General features: G+C 43.5%; 1 protein-coding gene across 1 annotated transcript in view; it reads right to left on the reverse strand.

Annotated features, from left to right (window-relative positions):
* Window positions 1-18135, reverse strand: part of LOC133140633 (melanopsin-B-like) — a 19962-nt gene extending 1827 nt beyond the window's left edge. Inside the window, exons 1-5 of the mRNA XM_061260709.1 lie at window positions 18002-18135; window positions 14732-14865; window positions 12598-12801; window positions 10615-10786; window positions 10005-10166 (exon numbers count right to left, since the gene is read on the reverse strand). Of these exons, the coding sequence (XP_061116693.1) occupies window positions 10005-10166; window positions 10615-10786; window positions 12598-12801; window positions 14732-14865; window positions 18002-18135 (806 nt within the window). The remainder of the gene's footprint in view (window positions 1-10004; window positions 10167-10614; window positions 10787-12597; window positions 12802-14731; window positions 14866-18001) is intronic.
* Between the last annotated feature and the right edge of the window lie 6994 nt (window positions 18136-25129).

A 25129-nucleotide genomic window follows, 5' to 3' on the forward strand; every position in this document is an offset into this window, starting at 1 on the left:
GAGGTGTGGGACCTGAGGCCTGGGACCCGAGGTGTGGGACCCGAGGTGTGGGACCCGAGGTGTGGGACCTGAGGTGTGGGACCCGAGGTGTGGTGTGGGACCCAAGGCCTGGGACCTGAGGTCTGATGTGGGACCCGAGGTGTGGGACCCGAGGCCTGGGACCAGAGGCCTGGGACCCGAGGTGTGGGACCCGAGGTGTGGGACCTGAGGTGTGGGACCTGAGGTGTGGTGTGGGACCCGAGGTGTGGGACCCTAGGCCTGGTGTGGGACCTGAGGTGTGGGACCCTAGGCCTGGTGTGGGACCCGAGGTGTGGGACCCGAGGTGTGGGACCCTAGGCCTGGTGTGGGACCCGAGGTGTGGGACCCGAGGTGTGGGACCCGAGGTGTGGGACCTGAGGTCTGATGTGGGACCCGAGGTGTGGTGTGGGACCCAAGGCCTGGGACCTGAGGTCTGATGTGGGACCCGAGGTGTGGGACCCGAGGCCTGGGACCAGAGGCCTGGGACCCGAGGTGTGGGACCCGAGGTGTGGGACCTGAGGCCTGGGACCCGAGGTGTGGGACCTGAGGTGTGGGACCCGAGGTGTGGGACCCGAGGTGTGGGACCTGAGGTCTGGTGTGGGACCCGAGGTGTGGGACCTGAGGTGTGGGGCCTGAGGTGTGGGACCCGAGGTGTGGGACCTGAGGCCTGGGACCCGAGGTGTGGGACCTGAGGTGTGGGACCCGAGGTGTGGGACCCGAGGTGTGGGACCTGAGGTCTGGTGTGGGACCCGAGGTGTGGGACCTGAGGTGTGGGGCCTGAGGTGTGGGACCTGAGGTGTGGGACCCGAGGTGTGGGACCCGAGGTGTGGGACCTGAGGTCTGGTGTGGGACCTGAGGTGTGGGACCCGAGGCCTGGGACCAGAGGCCTGGGACCCGAGGTGTGGGACCTGAGGTGTGGGACCCGAGGTGTGGGACCCTAGGCCTGGTGTGGGACCTGAGGTGTGGGACCCTAGGCCTGGGACCTGAGGTGTGGGACCCGAGGTCTGATGTGGGACCCGAGGTGTGGTGTGGGACCCAAGGCCTGGGACCTGAGGTCTGATGTGGGACCCGAGGTGTGGGACCTGAGGCCTGGGACCCGAGGTGTGGGACCTGAGGTATGGGACCCGAGGTGTGGGACCTGAGGTATGGGACCCGAGGTGTGGGACCCGAGGTGTGGGACCTGAGGCCTGGGACCCGAGGTGTGGGACCTGAGGTGTGGGACCCGAGGTGTGGGACCTGAGGCCTGGGACCCGAGGTGTGGGACCTGAGGTATGGGACCCGAGGTGTGGGACCCGAGGTGTGGGACCTGAGGTCTGGTGTGGGACCTGAGGTGTGGGACCCGAGGTGTGGGACCTGAGGTGTGGTGTGGGACCCAAGGCCTGGGACCTGAGGTCTGATGTGGGACCCGAGGTGTGGGACCTGAGGCCTGGGACCCGAGGTGTGGGACCTGAGGTGTGGGACCCGAGGTGTGGGACCTGAGGTGTGGGACCCGAGGTGTGGGACCCGAGGCCTGGGACCAGAGGCCTGGGACCCGAGGTGTGGGACCTGAGGTGTGGGACCTGAGGTCTGGTGTGGGACCCGAGGTGTGGGACCTGAGGTCTGGTGTGGGACCCGAGGTGTGGGACCCGAGGTGTGGGACCTGAGGTGTGGGACCCGAGGTGTGGGACCTGAGGCCTGGGACCCGAGGTGTGGGACCTGAGGTGTGGGACCCGAGGTGTGGGACCCGAGGTGTGGGACCTGAGGTCTGGTGTGGGACCTGAGGTGTGGGACCCAAGGCCTGGGACCAGAGGCCTGGGACCTGAGGTGTGGGACCTGAGGTGTGGGACCCTAGGCCTGGAACCCGAGGTGTGGTGTGGGACCCGAGGTGTGGGACCCGAGGTGTGGGACCTGAGGTGTGGGACCCGAGGTGTGGGACCCGAGGTGTGGGACCTGAGGTCTGATGTGGGACCCGAGGTGTGGTGTGGGACCCAAGGCCTGGGACCTGAGGTCTGGTGTGGGACCCGAGGTGTGGGACCCTAGGTGTGGGTTTCCAGACTGGAAGGAATCCAGTGGAGAATTTTCCCTTTCCCAGCCCGAGTGCACAGAGAAAGGGATGAAAGAGGATTATGGGTGTCCCTACAATTTTCTCATTATTCTAGTCAAAGATTTTTTTGACCAAACTTGACCATTCAATATCAATAGAAAACTCATGCCTCCCAGTCAATTTACATATTGTTTTAATGCCGCTACAGTTAATACAACTCTTGACTGTATTACCTATACATAGAATTGATTAAACATTAATGTTTAGATTGGCTGAAATGCATACCAGCAGCATCATAGCACAATAAAATAATAATTGTCTATTTACAAAATTTCTCAATCTTTGAGTATATAATAATAATAATAATAATAATTATTATTATTATTATTATTATTATTATTATTATTATTATTATTATTATTATTATTATTATTATTATAAGAACAATATTATTATATTTTTAATTCTAATATATTGAGGATGACGTATATTGCAAAGTAGTAAACTACTAAACTAAAGCCCACAACCTGTGCTCTAGACACCATCCCCACTGAACCACAATCATTAATTACTCCTTACAGACTGGATATTTTCCATCTTCAAAAACTGCTATTGTCAGACCCTTTTAAAGAAAAGTCATTTTCATTCCACTATCCTCACCAATTACAGACCCATTTTCAACCTGACATTTCTGAGGTTTTTCTTCATTATCTGATATTAAAAGCAATCTTTGAGAAATTTCAAGCAGAGCTTGTGCCAAACATAGTACTGATTATAGCTGACAGCTGTGATTATATCTCTTAATGACATCAGAATTAATCTGGATTCTGAACTCTCTATCTTGGTGTTATAAGACCTCAGTGCTTAGAGATTGGAAAGCGGGTTGGTCTATGAGGCACGGTCTCGCAAACTGGGACTATGTATCTCTAGGTGCACACTCCTTCCGGAAAGCTAGCATTAGCAGTGGCGTGCCTCAGGGCTCAAACCTAGGCCTTTTGCTATTTAAATTAACATGCTCCTATTCAGGGCCATCATCCACAAGCATCAGATCTGTCAGGCTTTGTGTTTTTCACTGTGTAATCTTTTGTCTAAGTGCGTTGTGTTTCCATGTCTTCGTATCCTCTGTGCACACCATAGTCACCCTGTCAGTTTGTTAATTAATTGTTATTCAGGTCTTGTCGCCAGATTGTTATGTTTCGACCGTACTCTCCTGCGTTATTTCCTGATTGATTCCTGTTACGACCGGTTTTGCCCCAGACTTCCGCATTGTTTATCCTGTCTGTTTGATTTTGAATCGCTGTTTATCGACCTGTTTCTGTTTTTTGATTTCATCTTCTGAGATCCCGATTCTGCCTGATTGACCTGTTTGTTTTCAACCCTTTGCTTGTGACCATGACTATGTTTTGGATTATCCTCATTGTTCCTGTTTGCTGGCCTATTGACCCATTGCTTGGACACTACTGCAAACTGCCTTATCCCTGCTGTCTGTTTGCTGGCTATTGCCTGTTTGATCTGCTTTATTTATAATAAAGACTTTATACTACAAGCTATGCCTTGGTTTTGCATTTGGGTCTGGTGTCCACTGTTATGCATAGGAACTATAGTGTATACAGTATTTCTTCTGCGCCAGATGATTTACACTCCATAAACACCCTTGTTGTTGTTTTTTTAACATTAATGAATGGGTGACTTTCAATTTTCTTCCACTAAACAAGGATACAATTGAGGTTGCAGTAATCAGGTGAAGAACAGTTGATGTCAGTATTAAAATTAAGAGTTTAATTTTTAATACTGACATCAACTTTGAGGCACACATCCAAAATGTCACTAAAATCAGAAGAGCTACACCTTTTCTCTCCCTGGTTGCCACTGAAAACCTAGAGCATGCTTTTATTGCCAGTTGACTTCATTATTGTATTGCACTTCTCCTTGGCCTTCCAAAGAAACGTATTGAACAGTAATTCCAATAAAATGCGCTAGCCAGCGTTCTAAACAGAACCAAGATAAGTGCTCATATAACTCCCCTTTTAAAATTGCTTCACTGGCTGCCAGAATGTATTTAAGTGCTTCTATTAGTTCTTAAATCTTTTCATGGTCTTGCCCCTGACTTCATAAATGATTTGCTGATAACAAATATTCCTTGCAGAGCACAGATTCCCTCTTGCTAACTATTTCATGGTCAAGAACTAAATCCCGTGGTGAAGCTGCTTTTAGTGAATATGCCCCTAGACTTTGGAAGAACCTCGCACAAGATCTAAGGTCTGCGTGTATGTGTGTTTGCGTGTGTGTGTGTAGGTATCAAGTTTACATTCAGGAAGGAGGCTTGGAATGGTCTAGTTATGGTTTTGTTTTTGTGAAATGGCAGGCTCTTTAGACTGCTGGCTTGTGGAGGTATGGTAATCCCTGGATTGGTGATGTTCTCTGAACATTTATCTGAAGCATAATTGCATCCAGCTCTCTCTTTACTTCTATTACACACAGTAATAAAAAACACAATGTTCAGACAACTGAATTGTGCTTTCTGCAAATAGCCTCTTAGGTAATCATTTCCTCTGTGGTTATTCATGGGTGTATAACTACTATCCAAAAATGGCATGCTTTTCTGTTGTGATATACCGCACACACATTTATTGAATTTATGAAATGCTGCCAGATTTAAGAGGAAAAAACGGTTTAGTTTGTCAGAAGTATTTGGTTAAAAAAAATGTGTAAAGGCAGTTACTGTCAAAAACTGATTTTGTACAAATGCACAATACTTAAAGTTCGATATAACTTTATTTGCCATTAATCATGTCCTAAAGCAGAAGAGCATAAGGAAAAAGGCAGGAATAGGCATATTAGCCCATCTTATTAAGCTGCTGTTCTCATTTATGGATGGTCTGGTATCAAATTCAAACTTTGCTCATTCTGACAGTGGTCAGCAGCCCTGTAGAGTGATGTGAAGTTGGCATACCATTGCCCAGGGAAGGGAGAATTTCAGTCAGCTGGGATGACAGGGTCTCATCGCACACAACTGACCCACTCAGGTTCAGTTTGCACATGAAGAGCCTTCCTCTGACCACAGTTTACAAAACTGGTGGCTGACTTTGCACATACTATTTGAGTGTCTGCACTCTCCTGAATCGACAGCAGGTCGAGGTAGCTTTTCGTTAATAACCACATCTTATTCACATTCAGAAACTGAGAGTAAAAAGTGAGCAAAAACAGATTGTGGATAAGCACTCTGAAATTCCATTCCAACATGAGCATGACGAGTTCAGGCATTTTGTGAGAAAAAAGGGGTGAACCTCGCCAAATGGGAACAGAAAATGTGACATGTTCCTTACTCATAAAAGTCTCCTCTGTAATATTGAAAGAAGTCCAAGTGGAGGAAAGTATTTTTCAAAGGTGTTTCTTAACCATACCCTGGTACCACTTTTTTGCTTCCTAAAATAATATTTTAAAGCAACATCACTATATTAGTATACTTTTATACAAGGCATAAATTGGCAGTAATCCATATAAATGTTGGCATTGATTAACATAAATTGAAAACAAAATTATTTAAATATTACTTATATTACTTATATAAATATTACTTATATATTTATACTGCTTTCATAATATATATAATATAATCGGGACTGGCAAATTGGCACTAATCAACATAAATGTTGACACAGATGAACATAACTTAAAAATGTTAACTTTTAAGTAAAACATTGCTGGTCATCATCAGTGTCTGGCTCATTTTCATCATCTTCATCTTCATCGCATGCAGCCTGACATGAATTCTCTCCCGCTGACACAACATCTGCTGTGGAAGTTGACTGTGAGTAAACGCTGTCGCTTGCTCATGGAAGACACTGTCCGTTGTGAATTTCTTGAGGGGAGCTCCTTTTCCAGTGCCATAAAGGCGGGAGGTACTGTCACACCTGGATATTGCACGGATCAGTCGATCAATTTTTATTTGTATAGCGCTTTTAACAAACCACCTTTGTCACAGAGCATCTTTACAGAGAAACTGGTCCCCAAGAGTATGCCTAGGGCAACAGTGGCAAGGAAAAACTCCCTGGCTAAGACAAAGAAACCTTGAGCAGAACCTGACTCAGTAGGGGAACCCATCTGCCGCTGGTTGATTGTTAAAAGAATGGTTTTAACTACAAACAGATTAATAAAAGTACAAAAATGTCCAATTAAAAAGTAAAAGCAGAGATGAGGTTGAGGGATGGCAGGAACACCAATGGGTGGCACTGTCAGGCAAGGGGACAGGCTTGGTGCTACAGCTGAATCAGCAGTGGCAGGAGGGATGTATGTCAGACAGATGGATGTAGAGGATGTCAGTACACACACAGGGACCCAGCTGCTGCTTGACAGCCTTGATGTTCCAGACACGCGGATTATTCAAGCTCTTTGTTGGCTCAGGTTTGAAAAAGAGATCATGTGACTTGAGGTTGGTGTGGTGGATGAGAAGGACACTCAGATCTGTATGATAACTCCACTGCTTTTTGAACTATGAGGAGATCAGCATCAACCGGGACACGGTACGTCTGACAGTTCTTCTGCAGGTAACCACTGAGGATGTTGATGAACTGCTGCTTGTTTGTGTTGTTTGCAAGGAACTTGTCCATATTGTAACAGGCATGTCCTCATCCTGTACAGCTTGCAGATGCCTTTGTATGTGGATCCACGTGTCCACGGGATGCGATGAACAAGTGCTCCACCATCCAGGACATACTGAGCACATCCTGTGACTCCTGGAAGGTCGGGTGTGTGGAGCGCCCAGATGGCATCTGCTAACCCTGGCTTCTGTGGCTGTCGAAGCAGCAGGGAGTTGTGAAACAGTGCTGGAGGATGACTGCACAGCTCACTGATGCCAGCTCTTGTGAAGCTTTGTGTGAATCGCTGGAAAAGTAGTTGAGGATCCACCTTCACTGCTTCTCCATTAAATCTTCATACTCATGGTGTCCTCAGCAGTAGCCTTCCATCTCTGTTGGCCAAGATGGTGTTTCCCATGGCCTTCGCCTTGTCACGGCCTTCACCTCATCAAAACTCACAGAAGGACCCACATGGACCCCGGTGGAGACACTGCACAAGCTTGGATCCGAGCAGAAGGTCTTTCTTAGAGATAGTTCAGAACTGCTTGTCTTGTTCTGCTTGCCGGTGTTGTGGTTTGTTGACTTCAAGCTTGGATTTTTCAGAGGCACACTTCAAATCGAGTGTTATGAGAAATCTCCCAGAATGGCTTGCAAATCATCGGCAAGATGGAGGTGAACGCAACAATGAAAAAAATGAAACCATTTCCTTTATTATTAATAAAGATTTTAAAATTATGATAACCATCGCATTATCTTCATTTAATGTTGTTTCAATCTATTATCAACCTATTCTTTATACACAGCCAGCTAGCCAACATGACAACATTAGGCTGATTTATGCATGACAGTCCCGCAATTTGACATTTCCACACTGCATTTCCCCCCTTTGATGGCACGTGACGCCGAAAGTCCAGCAGCGAAGTCACTCTAATGTCAGTGCAGACTGGCAGGTTAGGAACACGGGTGCGATTCTGTCCGGCGACAAACTCATTGTGCCTGTTTACGTTAACATCATCAATGACTACTGATGACGTATCAGGGTCTTGAAGGGTTGTCCCGTTTTACAGGGGAAGATTGCAACCTCCACCCCTTGTAACTGTTCTGAGGGGCAAGGACTAGGGGCAAGGGGTAAAAATAATGAATGGGATTGGGCCCCTGTCTCATGTAAAACACAGTTTCTGATTGTGGACAGTACTGAAACATTTGCGTGGACATCAGAGAAGAAGACATGCATAAATCCATTTTTTTCAGAAGACATGCAGAAATCCATTTTTTTCAGAAGACATGCAGAAATCCGCAAATAGCAGCTGCCGCCTGCCACATTTCAGAGTCAAGGATATCCCTGAGACGTGACACACTTCTATAGATGGAGTCAGTCTGTGAAAAAATATACTGGCAATTATAGTCATTTGGGAAGGGAGGGCAAGAAAGCACCCATTTCAGCAGCTGTAGCTACACGTGGCATTTGGCATGCATATACCTGGAGGAAACTGGCTTGAGGCCAGAAGCATTAGACTGGTTGAGGGCAGGTGTGGATTTGGGCAGTTCAACACTGACTGACGGTCTAACTGCTGGATAATTGAGTGGTAAAGCCCAATACAGACACATGAGAGACTGACATATGCTTTTATACCCCTGAGGTGTTAATAACACGCATCAGTCTCCGTTATTTTACCACCCAAATGTCCAGCAGTTGTAACGTCAGTCAATTGCCCTTTTGTTAAAACTGTATGCACAGAAACAAAATAAATGGTTTCTGAAATTCTCAGGTGTTACATGCACCATCAATTATAACCCAAAATAGCTTTTAGCCAATCATTATATACTCAGTGAGCACTTTATTGGGTAGACCTGTACACCAGCTTGTTAGTGCAAGTATTTAATCAACCAATCATGTGACAGCAACTAAATGCATAAAAGCATGCAGACATGGTCAAGAGGTTCAGAAGTTTTTCAGACCAAATGTCAGAATGGGGAAGAAATGTGATCTCAGTGACTTTGACCGTGGAATGATTGTTGGTGCCAGACAGGGTGGTTTGAGTATCTCAGAAACAGTCTCTGGAATTTGCAGAGAATGGTGTGAAAAACAAAAAACATTGAGTAGCAGTTCTGTGGGCAAAAACGCCTTGTTAATGAGAGAGGTCAGAAGAGCCAGACTGGTTGAAGTTGACAGGAAGGTGACAGTAATGCAAATAACCACACACTACAACAGTGGTATGTAGAAGAGCATCTCTGAACACAACGCGTCAAACCTCTAAGTGGATAGGCTACAGCAGCAGAAGACTAATAAGTCAAAAAATATAAATAAAGCATTTATATATAATAATAAATTATGAATACCAAATAAAGTGCTCGGTGAGTGTATCATTTCATTATTAAATAAAAAAACAAGGTAAACAATGTGAACACAAACACATCATGGCAAAATCTAGCTGCAGCAATGCATTTGTTCATATACAATAAAAGGTCAATCCCAAGTCTCTTCCATCGCAGTGAACAGAAATATCAGCACAACATCAACATCTCCGTGCTGTGTGCTGTATGCTGATAAATAGGTGCCTAGTACCAAGCTGATAGAGAATATGCCCAAATAAACTGATATGTAGGTAGTCAAATATATTGTTGTCACTGTCCCCATGGAAACGGCAGCCATTAATTCATGCTCAGAATCTCAGAATCTCGATTAAATTAGAGCAAGTGACAACTCTTCAAGAATTTACAAGGAGACGGGGTGAGAGAAACTATATGTCCAGTAACTCAATGGCAAGACTTCACTGTCTCCATAGAAACAGCCCCCCAAGGTCCATAACATGTCAGTTACAGTCAGTTCATTCCAGTAAATCTAGTGGAAAATTTACACAAGGCAGAGATGCTATAATATACTACCCCATATGAGTCCATAGTGTGTCACATTGTGTGCCCGGAAATGAATTTACGTTAAAAGGCAAATAAGTGTTTCTGGATATCATAAACAGCAAATGATTACAGTTAGAGCACTCCAGCAGATTAAAAAAATGTTAACTACTCATTTTGCTTTGTTGGTTCACAAGTAATATATACTAAAACACAACTCTACATTTGTTACGGTCCCTGTCCTTTTTAGAGACCACAAGATCATACTCCTCACAGCGTCAGCAATGCCTGAAAATGTTAATGTCTGTAAATGAAACTGTAGTCACTGTGTCAATGTATTTAGTTCTGCACTTTGTCTTTTATTTCTTCTTATTTTTGTTCACCACTCGACCAGCACGAAAAGAGGTCAGTCATTTTAATGTCTTGACCTATGATGTTGAGTTTTAATAAAGTATATAATAATAATAATAATAATAATAATAATAATAATAATAATAAACCCAGAATTCTGGGGAAAGCAGGTGCAGAGTTACCCTGCCCAGGCGATGAGGGCGACGCAGGCGTAAGGCGCCCAGGAGAGCACATACACGATGATCACCACGAAGGCCACCTTGGCCAGCTTCCACTCGCTCCTGATGGACTGCTGCTGGATCAGGGTGGACTTCCTCATGTGTGTCCCCAGCTTCTCCAGGTCCCTGAGGCCCAACGGGTGAAGAAGGGATGAAGAGGGAAGGAGAAAAAAGGAGAAAAAAAGACCTGATGGATTCGTATGACCAGTATCCCTCAAAAGGCCTTGGGTTTTATCGAGGATTTCAATGGCATAGGTTTAGCAAAGAAAGCATTGTTTTGCATAAACTGTTTTTGTGCATGTTTGTGTTGGAGAATTAGAAAAGCAACGTACACTTCAGAGAACATAACATTCTCCATATCAACTGCAATTGTTTTGGATTCAAATATGTTTCTGCATTGCCTTGCCTGGTGCAATTAAGCCAACCAGTCAGGGTTTGCACTCGCAACTATTCCATAGCTTCCAATACACCAGTTCAGTAAAGCTCAGTAAAGAATAGACAAGCATTTGAATCCAAAACAACGACATTTGACCCAGGTCTGCTGCCCCCTATAGGATTGGAGGAGTGCGTGTACCGGCTGGCTGTGCGGATGGCCAGGAACATGAAGAGGTAGCAGTAGGAGATGACACCCAGAGGGATGAAGAACACGAAGCAGCAGAGCATCATGGTGTAGCTCTTGTTGGCGGGTGTGGACGAGACGTAGTCCCAGGTGCATGATGTCATCAGGCCCTCCGGGATGTATGAGCCTGTGGGAAATGGCAGGCAATGCAACTCAAAGCAGACTGAAACGTCACCCCTAACGACCCTCTGAGAGTTAGACACCGAACTGCCTCCCAAGGGCCGGCTGAATGGAATGACCCTTTTACACAGACCTGGAATAAGACACTCCTTGATGCAGGAGGTCACAGTGCACTATTGTAACCCTCCTATTATGCTTGGGGTAAATAAAAATGCAATAAACATAATGCTATGTTTTCAGAAGTCTTATAACAACTTTTTGTATGTTTTGTGTGAGCTTATTTTGACCCTCTGTAACTGTATAAAATGTCAGAAAATACAATTTTACAAAAATACAACCATTTTTATTTTTATCTCAGATTTCTGGGGATTCTGGTGGCAGGTTCCCATACAGGTGCCAAAATCTCACTTCCTGTACCTCAGGCTCTAAAATGAGATGTTTCTCAAAGATTTTTCATATTTATGGATAAAAGGCTAGTCATTTGGGAGACAATAAGAAGGCAACACACAAAGTGTCAACATTTTTATTTTGCAATAATTCGCATTCATTTAAACTGTCGGGATCAATTTGACCCCACACATAAAAGCAGTCATAAACTCTAAACATAATAGGAGGGTTAAGTGCGCTAATCAAATGTATTATTATACAATTATGATTGCTTTGTGTTAAAAATAAAAAATATATGCAAAAGTGACTATTTTCATAATAAATTAACAGTAAAAAAAAAAGACAGTTCACACATCTAAATGCGATTCAGTGGTAAGATTGTGTTTGTATTTAAATGATGACAATTATCTGGATCTCATTTTCATAAACAATCTGTTGCTTTTCTTTCACAGTTCCCACACATTTTGAATATCTAATTATTTGAAATGCCATTCATTCATCAACATGTTTTAACCGCTTTGAGAATGTAATCTCCAATGTTAAGATAACAGTATTCTTAGGAAGGAGCTTCACTATACAGTATACTGGGATGCATCTACTTTATGTATTGATGTTATTGCTCATAAATAAATGGCACTTGGGATTAATCTGTGGAAATCGTTTGCAAAGCCCCTGCTGGTGCCAGGATCCTGGGGAGGCACAGAGAAGCGCAGAGATACCGGTGTGGGGCTCAGCACAGGTCTAAGAAGATTAACAGCCTTTCCGAGGCGCTGTTCTTGTTGGTTTTAACACTGCCAAGCAGTCAATCACGTCTTTCAGTCATTTTATAGTACCGCTTGCGCAAGAGAAATCTGTTACAGATTAATCAGAAAGGAATTGAAATGCATTCAAATTCTCAAACCTTTGCATTCCTGACGGCTCCTCATCTAGTGAAGAGCAAACTGTGGATTTCAAGTGGATTCAAATAAACCACAGCACCCCCGCAACTTCCACCTCCCACCAGCTCGCTGACACCGCCAGACCGGTGTCCTGCCACCCACCTCTCCAGACCCTCCAAAGCAGAGGCTGATGGGCCAGTTTTTACACCTTGGTCACTTGGTGATAAACTGTGACAACCACTCAAAAAACTTTGATGGCTGATTTCCCAAAACCACTTCTGACAGATACACATAATTTAATAAACCATATCTCCAAAACAGATTGGCCAATCCCAACAAGTGATACCTGATTCTGTAGCTCTGATCTTCTAGTTTCCCATCAAATTAAAAAAAGAAAAATGAGATCTACGCGAAGATATGCCATTGCATATATACAGATATATATATACAGATATGCACATATTGATGTGAAAAAACGCAGTTGATTTTTGACAAAATCCAGAACAATTGTGGTTGCCTGCGGTCACACCGTTAGATGGAAAGATGAACTTACTCCAGCCAACCAGAGGAGCCAGGCTCCAGGCCAACGAATAAAGCCACACCAGGACGATGGCCAGAGAAGTCCTGCGCTTCGATGTCCACTGAATGGCCTGCAGGGGCTTGGTGATGACCAGGTAGCGATCGATGGAGATGGCTAACAGAGTGATCATGGAGGTAATCCCGAAAAGTGACCCACAGAAGGCGTACATCTTACAACCTGGAGACACATTTCCACAGAGAACACAATCAGAATTAAATGGTAAATGGTTGGAATTTATGTAGCACTTCTTCCAAAGCGCTGTACAATTGATGCTTCTCATTCACCCATTCACAGGCACCAACGGCGATTGGCTGCCATGCAAGGCACCAACCAGCTCATCAGGAGCAATTGGGGGTTTTGCTAAGGCACACTCCGACTGCCAGACGACTGCTCTTACCTCCGACTGCCAGACGACTGCTCTTACCTCCGACTGCCAGACAACTTCTCTTACCTCCGACTGCCAGACGACTGCTCGTACTGCCTGAGCCAATGTCACCTCCAGTAAGAATTACAGTAAAAAGCCAACGTTTATCCAAAGCTAAGAATATGTTTGATTCACAAATTATTACATGACTTGGGGAATAAAGGGAATAATGAAGCTAAGCTGCCCTGTAAGATCCATTAAATTCGTTTTCATTTGAATGATTAAAAAAAACGAATTAACCTTCAAGAACAGCAATCAGTTATTCAATCAATCTGACACTGAAAATATCACTATTAACAGAGTGCACTGGAAGCCATAATGAAACACATGACTGTCCTTGATTTGTAGGCGTGCCTTAGGCTGGAGAACATGTCAGAATGTAATCGACAAATTGGAATCGATGTCAGCACCCCACCAGCACAAACCCACACACACAATTGTCTCCAATTCCATCAATACAATATTTAACTGCTCTAAAAAGCCCACTTTCGTGGACATTTTTCATTTGTAATTCATTTGTAATTCATTTTTAATGGTTAATTGAAGGCAACAGACAGATATTAATCGAAGTACAGAGAAAGATATTTCTTACTAATCAAGATTGAGGATTTATGATACCTTTATATTAATGTTGCAATGATCACAGACATTAGGTCAGGAGGTCAGAGTAGTCGTCTGGCAGTCGGAAGGTTTGATCCCCCAACCTGGGAGTGTTGAAGTGTCCCTGAGCAAGTCACCTAACCACCAATTGCTCCTGACGAGCTGGTTGGTACCTTGCATGGCAGCCAATCGCCATTGCTGTGTGAGTTTATATGTGAATGGGTGAATTAGGGGCATACATTTTACAGCACTATATAAATGCAGTCCATCTACCATTCACAGAACCAAAGAGCAACCACCTTATACCGCACAACGCTTACCTAGCCAAACAAATCTAGCAAAGGTATCATCCTAGCGTAATAAAAATAAAAGTAAAGCCAACAACAATAGTTAAGGTTTACAGGGAGGTAGGGAGGGGTGGGGAGAGGTGCAGCTTGAAGAGGTGCGTCTTCAGTCTGCGCTTGAAGGTGGTAAGAGATTCTACTGTTCTGACTGCCACAGGGAGTTTGTTCCACCACCGTGGAGACAGAACATTATCCATATCAAAAGCAATAGCTGAATAGCTCAGGCATTGTCATGGTATCTGGCTAAGCTCTAGTCAGGTAACTAATCTAGGCCAAACCATCTGCTTTCCTTTAGTTTTAAGCTTATTCCTATATCCTATTTGGCCATTTGTGTAACAATAGTTTGTCCAGTCCAAAACCTTTCATTTGTTTATGTTTTCAAATATGAAAATGAGTGCAATGAGATAGTGGGGGAATTAATACATTAATAAAATTAAATTGGTGGTGAAACACTGAAAACTCAAATATTCAAGATGACCAGGGGTTTTGCAATGGCTTTTAAAGTTTGAGCGCTGTTTTTTTTTTTTTACCCTTTCAGTGACCACTAGGTCAGGGAGAGCCATGTCCAGAGTCCTATAATTTCAGCTTTTTCTACTACCTGGTTGCGGGGTTAAAGCTGTTGGTATGAATGGTGGAATGAGCAGTCTGGAATGAGCTGAGGCTTTCAGAAGGGGAAGGAGCAGGGCTGGCTGGTCTGGATGCTGAAGAAAGGGAAAAGGTGAAAGGTAAAAAGGCTCACCCAGTTCACCAAACACCCACTCCTTGTACAGACAGTTGACAAAGAAGATGGGGGACTGCGTGATGGCCATGAGGAAGTCACTGACTGCCAGATTCATGATAAAATAATTGGGTGCAGTCCTTAGCTTCTTGTTGCTGAAATTCAGAAGAAATCGAGATAAAATTATAGATGGAATTTGTAACATCAGTTGGGATAGCAATGTAGTATAGTATAAGGGAACTGGGCTTGTAACTTAAAGGCTGTAGACTGCTACGATGCTACTGTTGTAGCTACCCTTGAGCAAAATACTTCATGTGAATTGCCTGGGTCACATGTAAAATAAATTTGATCTGTGTATGTTGCTTTGGATGAGCATGTCTGCTAAATTCTAAAAGTTAATATTGTCCACCGTGAGGCTTATTTTTCAGGATCATCTGTCCTTTTCTGTACATTTAAAAAATATATACATTACATTTATTTAGCAGACACTTTTATCCAAAGCGTCATACAAAAAAAGTACATCTATACAGAACAGGTTGGATCAACTACAATTATTTACAGTGCACATGGCAAATAGGCCAAGTCAGTGAGGAATTAGGACAGTAACCATGTAACTACAGTTTTATCACTTTATATGTCAAGCCCATTTTGTGGCTGGAAACTGTTTTCAAAAATGTGAATACGATCATATCACAACATTATTTTTTGGAATGAAAACACATCATGGCTTAATCAGAATTTTCAGAATAGTACAAACAATTCAATCACATTTATCAGTTTGGTTGTGAAATAACTGCAACAAATTGTAAAAGCACAGTGAAGAGAAATGTATTTCACTCCGAAATTATTTTGGTCTGTCTGTCCATAATTAACACATCAATGCATGACAGACTTTCACTGATTACCACAGTCCCAAACCATAGCGAAATAAGGTAAGCAAGTAAGTTTTGATTTGGGGAAACACAAACAGTGTCTGTTTACCATAAATTGTGAGAGGATGGCAATCCCAGTAGATCAGGGGTGCTATTTAATTAGCTAAATAATGTCTTGATCAGACATTTGTATAAGCACCAGCTACAGCTGCACGTACGGTAATTGGTTGGAACAAAAAACAGCTTGCAGACCGGCCCTCCAGGACCGGAGTTGACAACAAACATGCAATATCTGTCAATATGCATGATATGCAATTAATGAAATTTAATATGCAGCAATGAGTTTTGGTCTTCTTCTGTCAGAATTCTATGTAAATACTAGAACCATTTCGCAAGAAACAGAAGTTTACTGTAATTCTTGATTAAAAAAACAGAGACTGTCTGCCTTATTTGCAGTACCATTAATCCTATACAGTATTCCCAAATGAGCCTTAACCAACCAACATCTTCCCCCTGAGACCAGAGGAATGAACATCATTGATACATATTATTTGACAGTTGCACATGAGATTTCGCCCTCTCTGCAGGCCAACAATGGTTTCTAAAGTAATTCTCAGTTCAAGGGAACATCCACGTCAAAATCCAGGAGAATGGGTCTACGTCTCCTCCATTTGTGAAGCTGACCAATAGCTTGAACGCTGATAAGGCAACACAGAGGATTATCCTGAAGCTATACTGCTGCACTGGCTTGGGGCTAGTCTCTAGCACAGTAATGTCGGAGAGATGTCACAGTGACAACTTTGTATCACTGCCTGCTTGTGAAGGGATCTGGCAATGCTCTATTTAGCTGTCTGATAACTATTAGCGATTTCTCAAGGAGGAAATATGGCGAAGCACAATGGTGAAAAGCACTGCAGCTTGGGTGTTCAGGGCCTGACTCCCCCAGCCTCGTGCACTAAGCCTCTCATCATTGACCCTGCTCTCCACTCAAGTGGGTTTTCATCTTTCCTTTGCTAAATCTGATTACAAACATAAAGATCAGGCATTTCTCTTTTTCCTGGAAGCAGTTTTTTCAAGAAAGGTTTAGAAAGTAGATTTATCTGCCAAGTATTTTCTGCATTTTCACGCAGAGATATTTTCTGAAAGGAACAGCAACCAGTAGTTCAAGCAGAAAAGGAAAAAATATATATTGTGACATGTAACCTAAATGCAATAAGCTGATAGAAAAGAGAGGTTAGGAATTGCCTGTGTTACAGTGTTCATCAAGAACATGTGGTTCGATAAACATATCTTTTTCCATCACAAATAAATGTACAAAATACAGGCGAGAAACCATTTTTCTTGAAAATGTGACCCTGGAGATATTTAAAAGCAACAAGAGAGCATCATGACTGTACCCAACTGCACCTACAAATGTGAAAAGCATGTCGGTGGCCCCGGAGGGAAGCGTTTCTTTTGACAAGTGGCCCACTGTAACCTCGAGGAGAAGGATTTGGGCTCCCTGCGCACGCTCACGGTGGCATTCCAGAGGGACCGCAGCGTTTGAATCAGACTGGGAAGAGGTATTCTGCGTCAGGTTCGTTCGGAGCGACTCGCACCCGGCTGCAAGTTAAGCTGGAGAGTGCCTCCTGTCAGTCAACATCCACGTCATCTCATCTGGTTCCTTGCAGCAACATCGAAAATAGTCTTTAATGTTTGAGCGGCAACAGATAACGCGTAGATATAGAAAACCCGGCTCCATCAGATTAGGCTACGTAGAAGCAGTGTTTTATGGGCTGGGTGCAGACAGACACAGTGATTTAAGTAAAGAGCAACTTTCAAACACCGCAAAACAACCCAACCAGTTTTCTCCTCTTTTCAGCTGGGTTGCCGTTACTCAGAAACACTGTTTTCCCCATTCAATTCCCCACTTAAAACGAACCCAGGAGGATCCACAGCTAAGGGTTTTCCTAACACAGGTAGCCTAACACATAGATTAATGAATAGCCTACATTTTCTAAACAGAATTCACAACCTGATCTCTTGCTAATTGAAGGCAGTGCACATGACAAAATAATGTTTGCTTTTGCCCAGGCATCCGATAATATGAAGACAGTAGGCCAACCATAGCCTACAGCCTACAGTATATGCCGGTCCATAAGGTCAGCCATGTGATGCTTAAGACACAACATGCAGAGCATTTTTATATTTTTGTTATATCATTGTCTGAGGCCAATGTCATCACACAGTTCATTTTAAACATGAGAGAAATATAAGCAATATAAGCCATGGACCAGATTCAAACAAAAACTCAAACAAGCAAACAAGGTCAAACATTGCAAGCAGTTCTTTATAAACAAGAACTGAAAAAACCTGAAGTTACACAAACACACACACACACCCACAACCTCCCCAACAGAGGCCCCACTTGACTCCATACCTGTAGAAGGCGAAAATGACCAACGCGTTTCCGACCATTCCCAGAGCACCGATGACCAGCACGAAAAAGGCCACGATGTAATGCGCGTGGTCTGGGACGTCCACTTTCCGGAAGAAGCCACGCTGAGACTCCATGTCCTCACAGAAACAGAGAAGACCCTGCATCAATATACAACCTCAGCAACCACAGCTATTATGGCATGCTCGCAGTGCACTCTTTCACTCTCTCTCTCTCTCTCTCTCTCTCTCCCTCTCTCTCTGGTGAGCACAGTACTCAGTGTTATGTAAAGCCCCATAAGTCCGCCAACAGCAGGCTCCGATAGGATATGGCAGACGGCACCGAGTGTGGCAGCCTTACTGTATGCGCAATTACGCGTTCGCTTCATCCATGGGTCATATGACTCCGCCATTCTCCTCACATGCAGAGGAAACTCCCATCCTCTCCTCTTCCCACATTTAAAGAGCCAACGGTCTGTACAATTTACAGCGAGGGGTGTAAAGATTAAGCTGACGTTATGACATTTGACATAAAGGACTATGAATTAGGTTATTCAAATGCTGCATTTGCAGATGAGTGCATAAGGCAATGTTTCATGGGTGAAACGTGGGCCTATATTCAATCCATTTTGACCCAATAAATGCAGTGTTTCTATTTTTCTATTCTATTCTTTATTATTGATTGGTCAATGCTGCAAATTATAGTTAAGAGAATAGAAAACATTTATTTCTGAACATTTGAACTGAATTGTCAGTTTAGGACCTACAGTATATTTTGATTGGACTTTGTCTGAGTGAATTATGAAAGATGTCTGGATGTCTTGGATTCTGTTGTACTCATCCCTGCTCACAAGTTGCCTTGCATAGCTATAGTAACTGTTGTTCTTGAAAAATGCAATCACATCAAAGGATGACATTCTTGGAGATGGATTTTTTTTTTTTTTTGTCTTTGTCAGCCATTTGAGGATTGAGTACAATTTGAATACTTGAATAATTCCTTCTAATACTAATGTTATTTATCTACATGTTCACTTATTTATGTACTCTTGCTCTTGGAAAACCGTTTGCTCTTTTTACCCCCACTTTGTGCAGTTACTGTAGTAACCCACATTGAAGGCAGCATGTGACACTGTGGAGAGTGCTGAGGGTTTACACTGTGAGGGATTACACTGTGAGGGATTACACTGTGAGGGATTATACTGTGAGGGATTATACTGTGAGGGATTACACTGTGAGGGTTTATACTGTGAGGGATTACACTGTGAGGGATTATACTGTGAGGGATTACACTGTGGAGAGTGCTGTGAGATTACACTGTGAGGGATTACATTGTGTGGGATTACACTGTGAGGGATCACACTGTGAGGGATTATACTGTGAGGGATTACACTGTGGAGAGTGCTGAGGAATTACACTGTGAGGGATTACACTGTGAGGGATCACACTGTGAGGGATTACACTGTGAGGGATTATACTGTGAGGGATTACACTGTGGAGAGTGCTGAGAGATTACACTGTGAGGGATTATACTGTGAGGGATTACACTGTGGAGAGTGCTGAGGGATCACACTGTGAGGGATCACACTGTGAGGGTTTACACTGTGACGGATTACACTGTGAGGGTTTACACTGTGAGGGATCACACTGTGAGGGATTATACTGTGAGGGATTACACTGGGAGAGTGCTGATGGATCACACTGTGAGGGATCACACTGTGAGGGTTTACACTGTGAGGGATTACACTGTGAGAGATTACACTGTGAGGGATTATACTGTGAGGGATTACACTGTGGAGAGTGCTGAGAGATTACACTGTGAGGGATTACATTGTGCGGGATTACACTGTGAGGGATCACACTGTGAGGGATCACACTGTGAGGGATTATACTGTGAGGGATTATACTGTGAGGGATTACACTGTGAGGGTTTATACTGTGAGGGATTACACTGTGAGGGATTATACTGTGAGGGATTACACTGTGGAGAGTGCTGTGAGATTACACTGTGAGGGATTACATTGTGTGGGATTACACTGTGAGGGATCACACTGTGAGGGATTATACTGTGAGGGATTACACTGTGGAGAGTGCTGAGGAATTACACTGTGAGGGATTACACTGTGAGGGATCACACTGTGAGGGATTACACTGTGAGGGATTACACTGTGAGGGATTACACTGTGAGGGATTATACTGTGAGGGATTATACTGTGAGGGATTACACTGTGAGGGTTTATACTGTGAGGGATTACACTGTGAGGGATTATACTGTGAGGGATTACACTGTGGAGAGTGCTGTGAGATTACACTGTGAGGGATTACATTGTGTGGGATTACACTGTGAGGGATCACACTGTGAGGGATTATACTGTGAGGGATTACACTGTGGAGAGTGCTGAGGAATTACACTGTGAGGGATTACACTGTGAGGGATCACACTGTGAGGGATTACACTGTGAGGGATTATACTGTGAGGGATTACACTGTGGAGAGTGCTGAGAGATTACACTGTGAGGGATTATACTGTGAGGGATTACACTGTGGAGAGTGCTGAGGGATCACACTGTGAGGGATCACACTGTGAGGGTTTACACTGTGACGGATTACACTGTGAGGGTTTACACTGTGAGGGATCACACTGTGAGGGATTATACTGTGAGGGATTACACTGGGAGAGTGCTGATGGATCACACTGTGAGGGATCACACTGTGAGGGTTTACACTGTGAGGGATTACACTGTGAGAGATTACACTGTGAGGGATTATACTGTGAGGGATTACACTGTGGAGAGTGCTGAGAGATTACACTGTGAGGGATTACATTGTGCGGGATTACACTGTGAGGGATCACACTGTGAGGGATCACACTGTGAGGGTTTACACTGTGAGGGATTATACTGTGAGGGATTACACTGTGGAGAGTGCTGAGAGATTACACTGTGAGGGATCACACTGTGAGGGTTTACACTGTGAGGGATTACACTGTGACGGATTACACTGTGAGGGATCACACTGTGAGGGTTTACACAGTGAGGGATTACACTGTGAGAGATTACACTGTGAGGGATTACACTGTGAGGGATTACACTGTGAGGGATTATACTGTGAGGGATTACACTGTGAGGGATTACACTGTGAGGGATTATACTGTGAGGGATTACACTGTGAGGGTTTATACTGTGAGGGATTACACTGTGAGGGTTTACACTGTGAGGGATTTTACTGTGAGGGTTTACACTGTGAGGGATTATACTGTGAGGGATTACACTGTGAGGGATTATACTGTGAGGGATTACACTGTGGAGAGTGCTGAGAGATTACACTGTGAGGGATTACATTGTGCGGGATTACACTGTGAGGGATTACACTGTGAGGGATCACACTGTGAGGGTTTACACTGTGAGGGATTATACTGTGAGGGATTACACTGTGAGGGATTATACTGTGAGGGATTACACTGTGGAGAGTGCTGTGAGATTACACTGTGAGGGATTACATTGTGTGGGATTACACTGTGAGGGATCACACTGTGAGGGATTATACTGTGAGGGATTACACTGTGGCGAGTGCTGAGGGATTACACTGTGACGGATCACACTGTGAGGGATCACACTGTGAGGGATTACACTGTGAGGGATTATACTGTGAGGGATTACACTGTGGAGAGTGCTGAGAGATTACACTGTGAGGGATTATACTGTGAGGGATTACACTGTGGAGAGTGCTGAGGGATCACACTGTGAGGGATCACACTGTGAGGGTTTACACTGTGACGGATTACACTGTGAGGGTTTACACTGTGAGGGATCACACTGTGAGGGATTATACTGTGAGGGATTACACTGGGAGAGTGCTGATGGATCACACTGTGAGGGATCACACTGTGAGGGGTTACACTGTGAGGGATTACACTGTGAGGGATTATACTGTGAGGGATTACACTGTGGAGAGTGCTGAGAGATGACACTGTGAGGGATTACATTGTGCGGGATTACACTGTGAGGGATCACACTGTGAGGGTTTACACTGTGAGGGATTACACTGTGAGGGATTATACTGTGAGGGATTACACTGTGGAGAGTGCTGAGAGATTACACTGTGAGGGATTACATTGTGCGGGATTACACTGTGAGGGATTACACTGTGAGGGATCACACTGTGAGGGTTTACACTGTGAGGGATTACACTGTGACGGATTACACTGTGAGGGATCACACTGTGAGGGATTACACTGTGAGGGATTACACTGTGAGGGATCACACTGTGGAGAGTGCTGAGGGATCACACTGTGAGGGATCACACTGTGAGGGATTACACTGTGAGGGATCACACTGTGAGGGATTACACTGTGAGGGATCACACTGTGAGGGATTACACTGTGGAGAGTGCTGAGGGATCACACTGTGAGGGATTACACTGTGGAGAGTGCTGAGGGGAGCAGCAGTAAATAAATTCATTCTGAATTGATTTCGATCAAAGGAAACAATCCATTTGTGGAGCAACACTGTGAGAGAAAAGCCTATATTTATGTGTTGACATTTCATATGTGTAAAGCCCAATTGAAATATTATAATTTCTCATAATCAACTTTATGCTGCTAATAGAGCAGTCATGCAGGAAATTAGCTTCAAAAGTAATCAATTTAATTAATAATTGTTCTTCATTACATTAATTAAGATGCATATTTTTCATTGTTAGCCATATTGCAGTATGGGCATTTTTACTTTCCTCACTTCTGCCTCAATGGCAAAAAAAGAAAAGAAAAAAAAGCAATAATAAAAGCAATCATTTCTGATCACAGCCCACTTTGACAAATGAAGGGAAAAAAGTATGTGTTCTTCTGCTTTTTTTAACCCTATGATATTGACGTGGTTATCTCTACCATCTGTGAATACTCTACAGTACATGGTACATTGTTGCAGCACAATATATACACCGCAATCCCACAAAAGCTCCATCGATCCATTATCTGCAGTACTGGAGCCTATCCCAGTGTGAATTGGTTGAGAGGCAGGAATACACCTTGGACAGGTTGCCATCCCACAAACGATAAATGCATACAAATAATATCAACATTTCATTAGAGGTAATGAATGAAGGAAGCGTTTATACACTTGCGACTGATTACATTTAATTTAATCAGAACCTGCCAATTATACTCTTACAGGGTGGACATACCACACCTTAATCATTGATTCTCCTTTTAGTCCCAAGCTGTGTCAGTCATAATCCAAGTGACAAACACTGAAGGATGAATGGACAATGACCTGTTTGTAATGTAAGAAGAATATGCTAACTGATAAATGGCCAGTCTCTGCAAAATATACTGTATGAGTGAATACAGACGATAGGGTGCATATCTGCTGAATGAGCTATGATCTTTGATGAACAACCTTATGGGCATGTGCATAAGGCTGTTCATCAAATCAGTCAAACTGAGTACACAGAGGAATTAAATACAAGTTTATAAAAGTATTTTCACCTGAGCCAAAAACTGAGAGACGGCGAGGTTGTGTATCATGTTTGTTAGGTCAGCGTGGCTAAAATGTCTGCCTGATTAAGAACAGACCTCCAATTTCCATCCATCCATTATCTAACCTGGCTATTCCTGGTCAGGGTCACAGGGGCTCGTAGGAGTCTATCCCAGAACGCATTGCAAAAGGCAGGGATACACCCTGGACAGGTCGCTAATCTATCACATACAATTTCACCTCTAAAAATGAATTCCCACCCCCTTCCATTGAGGCTGTCTGTTGAAGGCAGGTCACAGTAGACTCTATTCGAACAAGAACAGAGCAAGACTGGACATTAGTGAGAAGAGAAGGATATAGGTAAGTTCACTGAGATATTTTTATGTGCACTATTTTGTCGCGAAACATTTCCCAACCTTCTCTTTCCCTCCAACATCTCCCTCTCTAATGCAGACATCATGGTGATGGTTGCATGGATCCATGTGAAGTGATCCATGAAGACAGCCCACTGGCCTATTTACTGATACAGGATCATTATGGATGTGTATTGATGTGATAGTTGAGAACTTTGGACAAAATGTGTGATAATAAGCAATAATTTCCAGAAGTCTCATTCTTCTTTTTTGCTGCTGAAAACGGTCAATTGGTCCTGAACATACACAAAAAGACCAGACTTTTCTGTGACCAACGACTTTGCCAATGATTTGATCAAACAAGCACATAACTAATTAAGACTGCCAGCATTCATTTTATATCCATATTAAAACCTCGCTTTGGTCTCGATGGGAACCTGGTGGTGTCAGTCATGATTCAAGTGACAACCAACAAGGATGGATGAACAAAAACATACACTTGTTTATGTAATGTAAGAAGAACATAGAAAATACTAACTGATGCATGGCCAGTCTCAGCAAAATATACTGTATGTATGTATATTTTAGCTCTGTACCCCAGCATGCTGGATTATTTTATAAAATAATGAATATGAGGTTACAGTGCAGACTGTCAGCATTCATTTTATATTCATATCCATATGAGGTGATCTGTGTAGGAATTACAGCTTTTAAGACATAGCCCCTCCATTTTAGGGGAGCAAATATAATTGGACAATTGGCTACTGAGCCGTTTCTGTGCTGGCCATGTGTTTTTGCATCAGTACTTAATGCACGAGAAAGCTGATTCTACAGAGCAGTGAAACATTATTTGCACCTGACCAGATTTCCTCTGTTACTGCATGTCACACTGAATGGTTTCAGATCTTTTTACAAAATGTAATATTACACAAAGGGTCCTTCAGTAAACCAAAACATTCAAATGTGCTGCTGTACAGAGCCAAAAAACAAAAAGGCTGTCACTGTCCAAATACTTACGCACAGCACTGTTTATTTAATCATGAAATGGAATGGACCGAACGAGCTGGCAAGCTGTAACTACCTCCACTTAACTCAGTGGGGTAACCTAGGGTTCCGCATGTTATTATTTACAATGCTGTATGAAGACATAAACACACATTTAAAAGGAATGTGTATTAAAGGGACCTATTTTGAGAGTACACCAACAGGACACTGTTGCCTGTGGGCAAGGTCATGTTATGATGTGCAAGCCATCTGCCTCCATACACCAGCTAAGTGTCTTTAAAAGCAGATGAAAATTCCTTCACT

This window comes from Conger conger, chromosome 11, assembly GCF_963514075.1.
Source record: "Conger conger chromosome 11, fConCon1.1, whole genome shotgun sequence".
Lineage (NCBI taxonomy): Eukaryota > Metazoa > Chordata > Actinopteri > Anguilliformes > Congridae > Conger > Conger conger.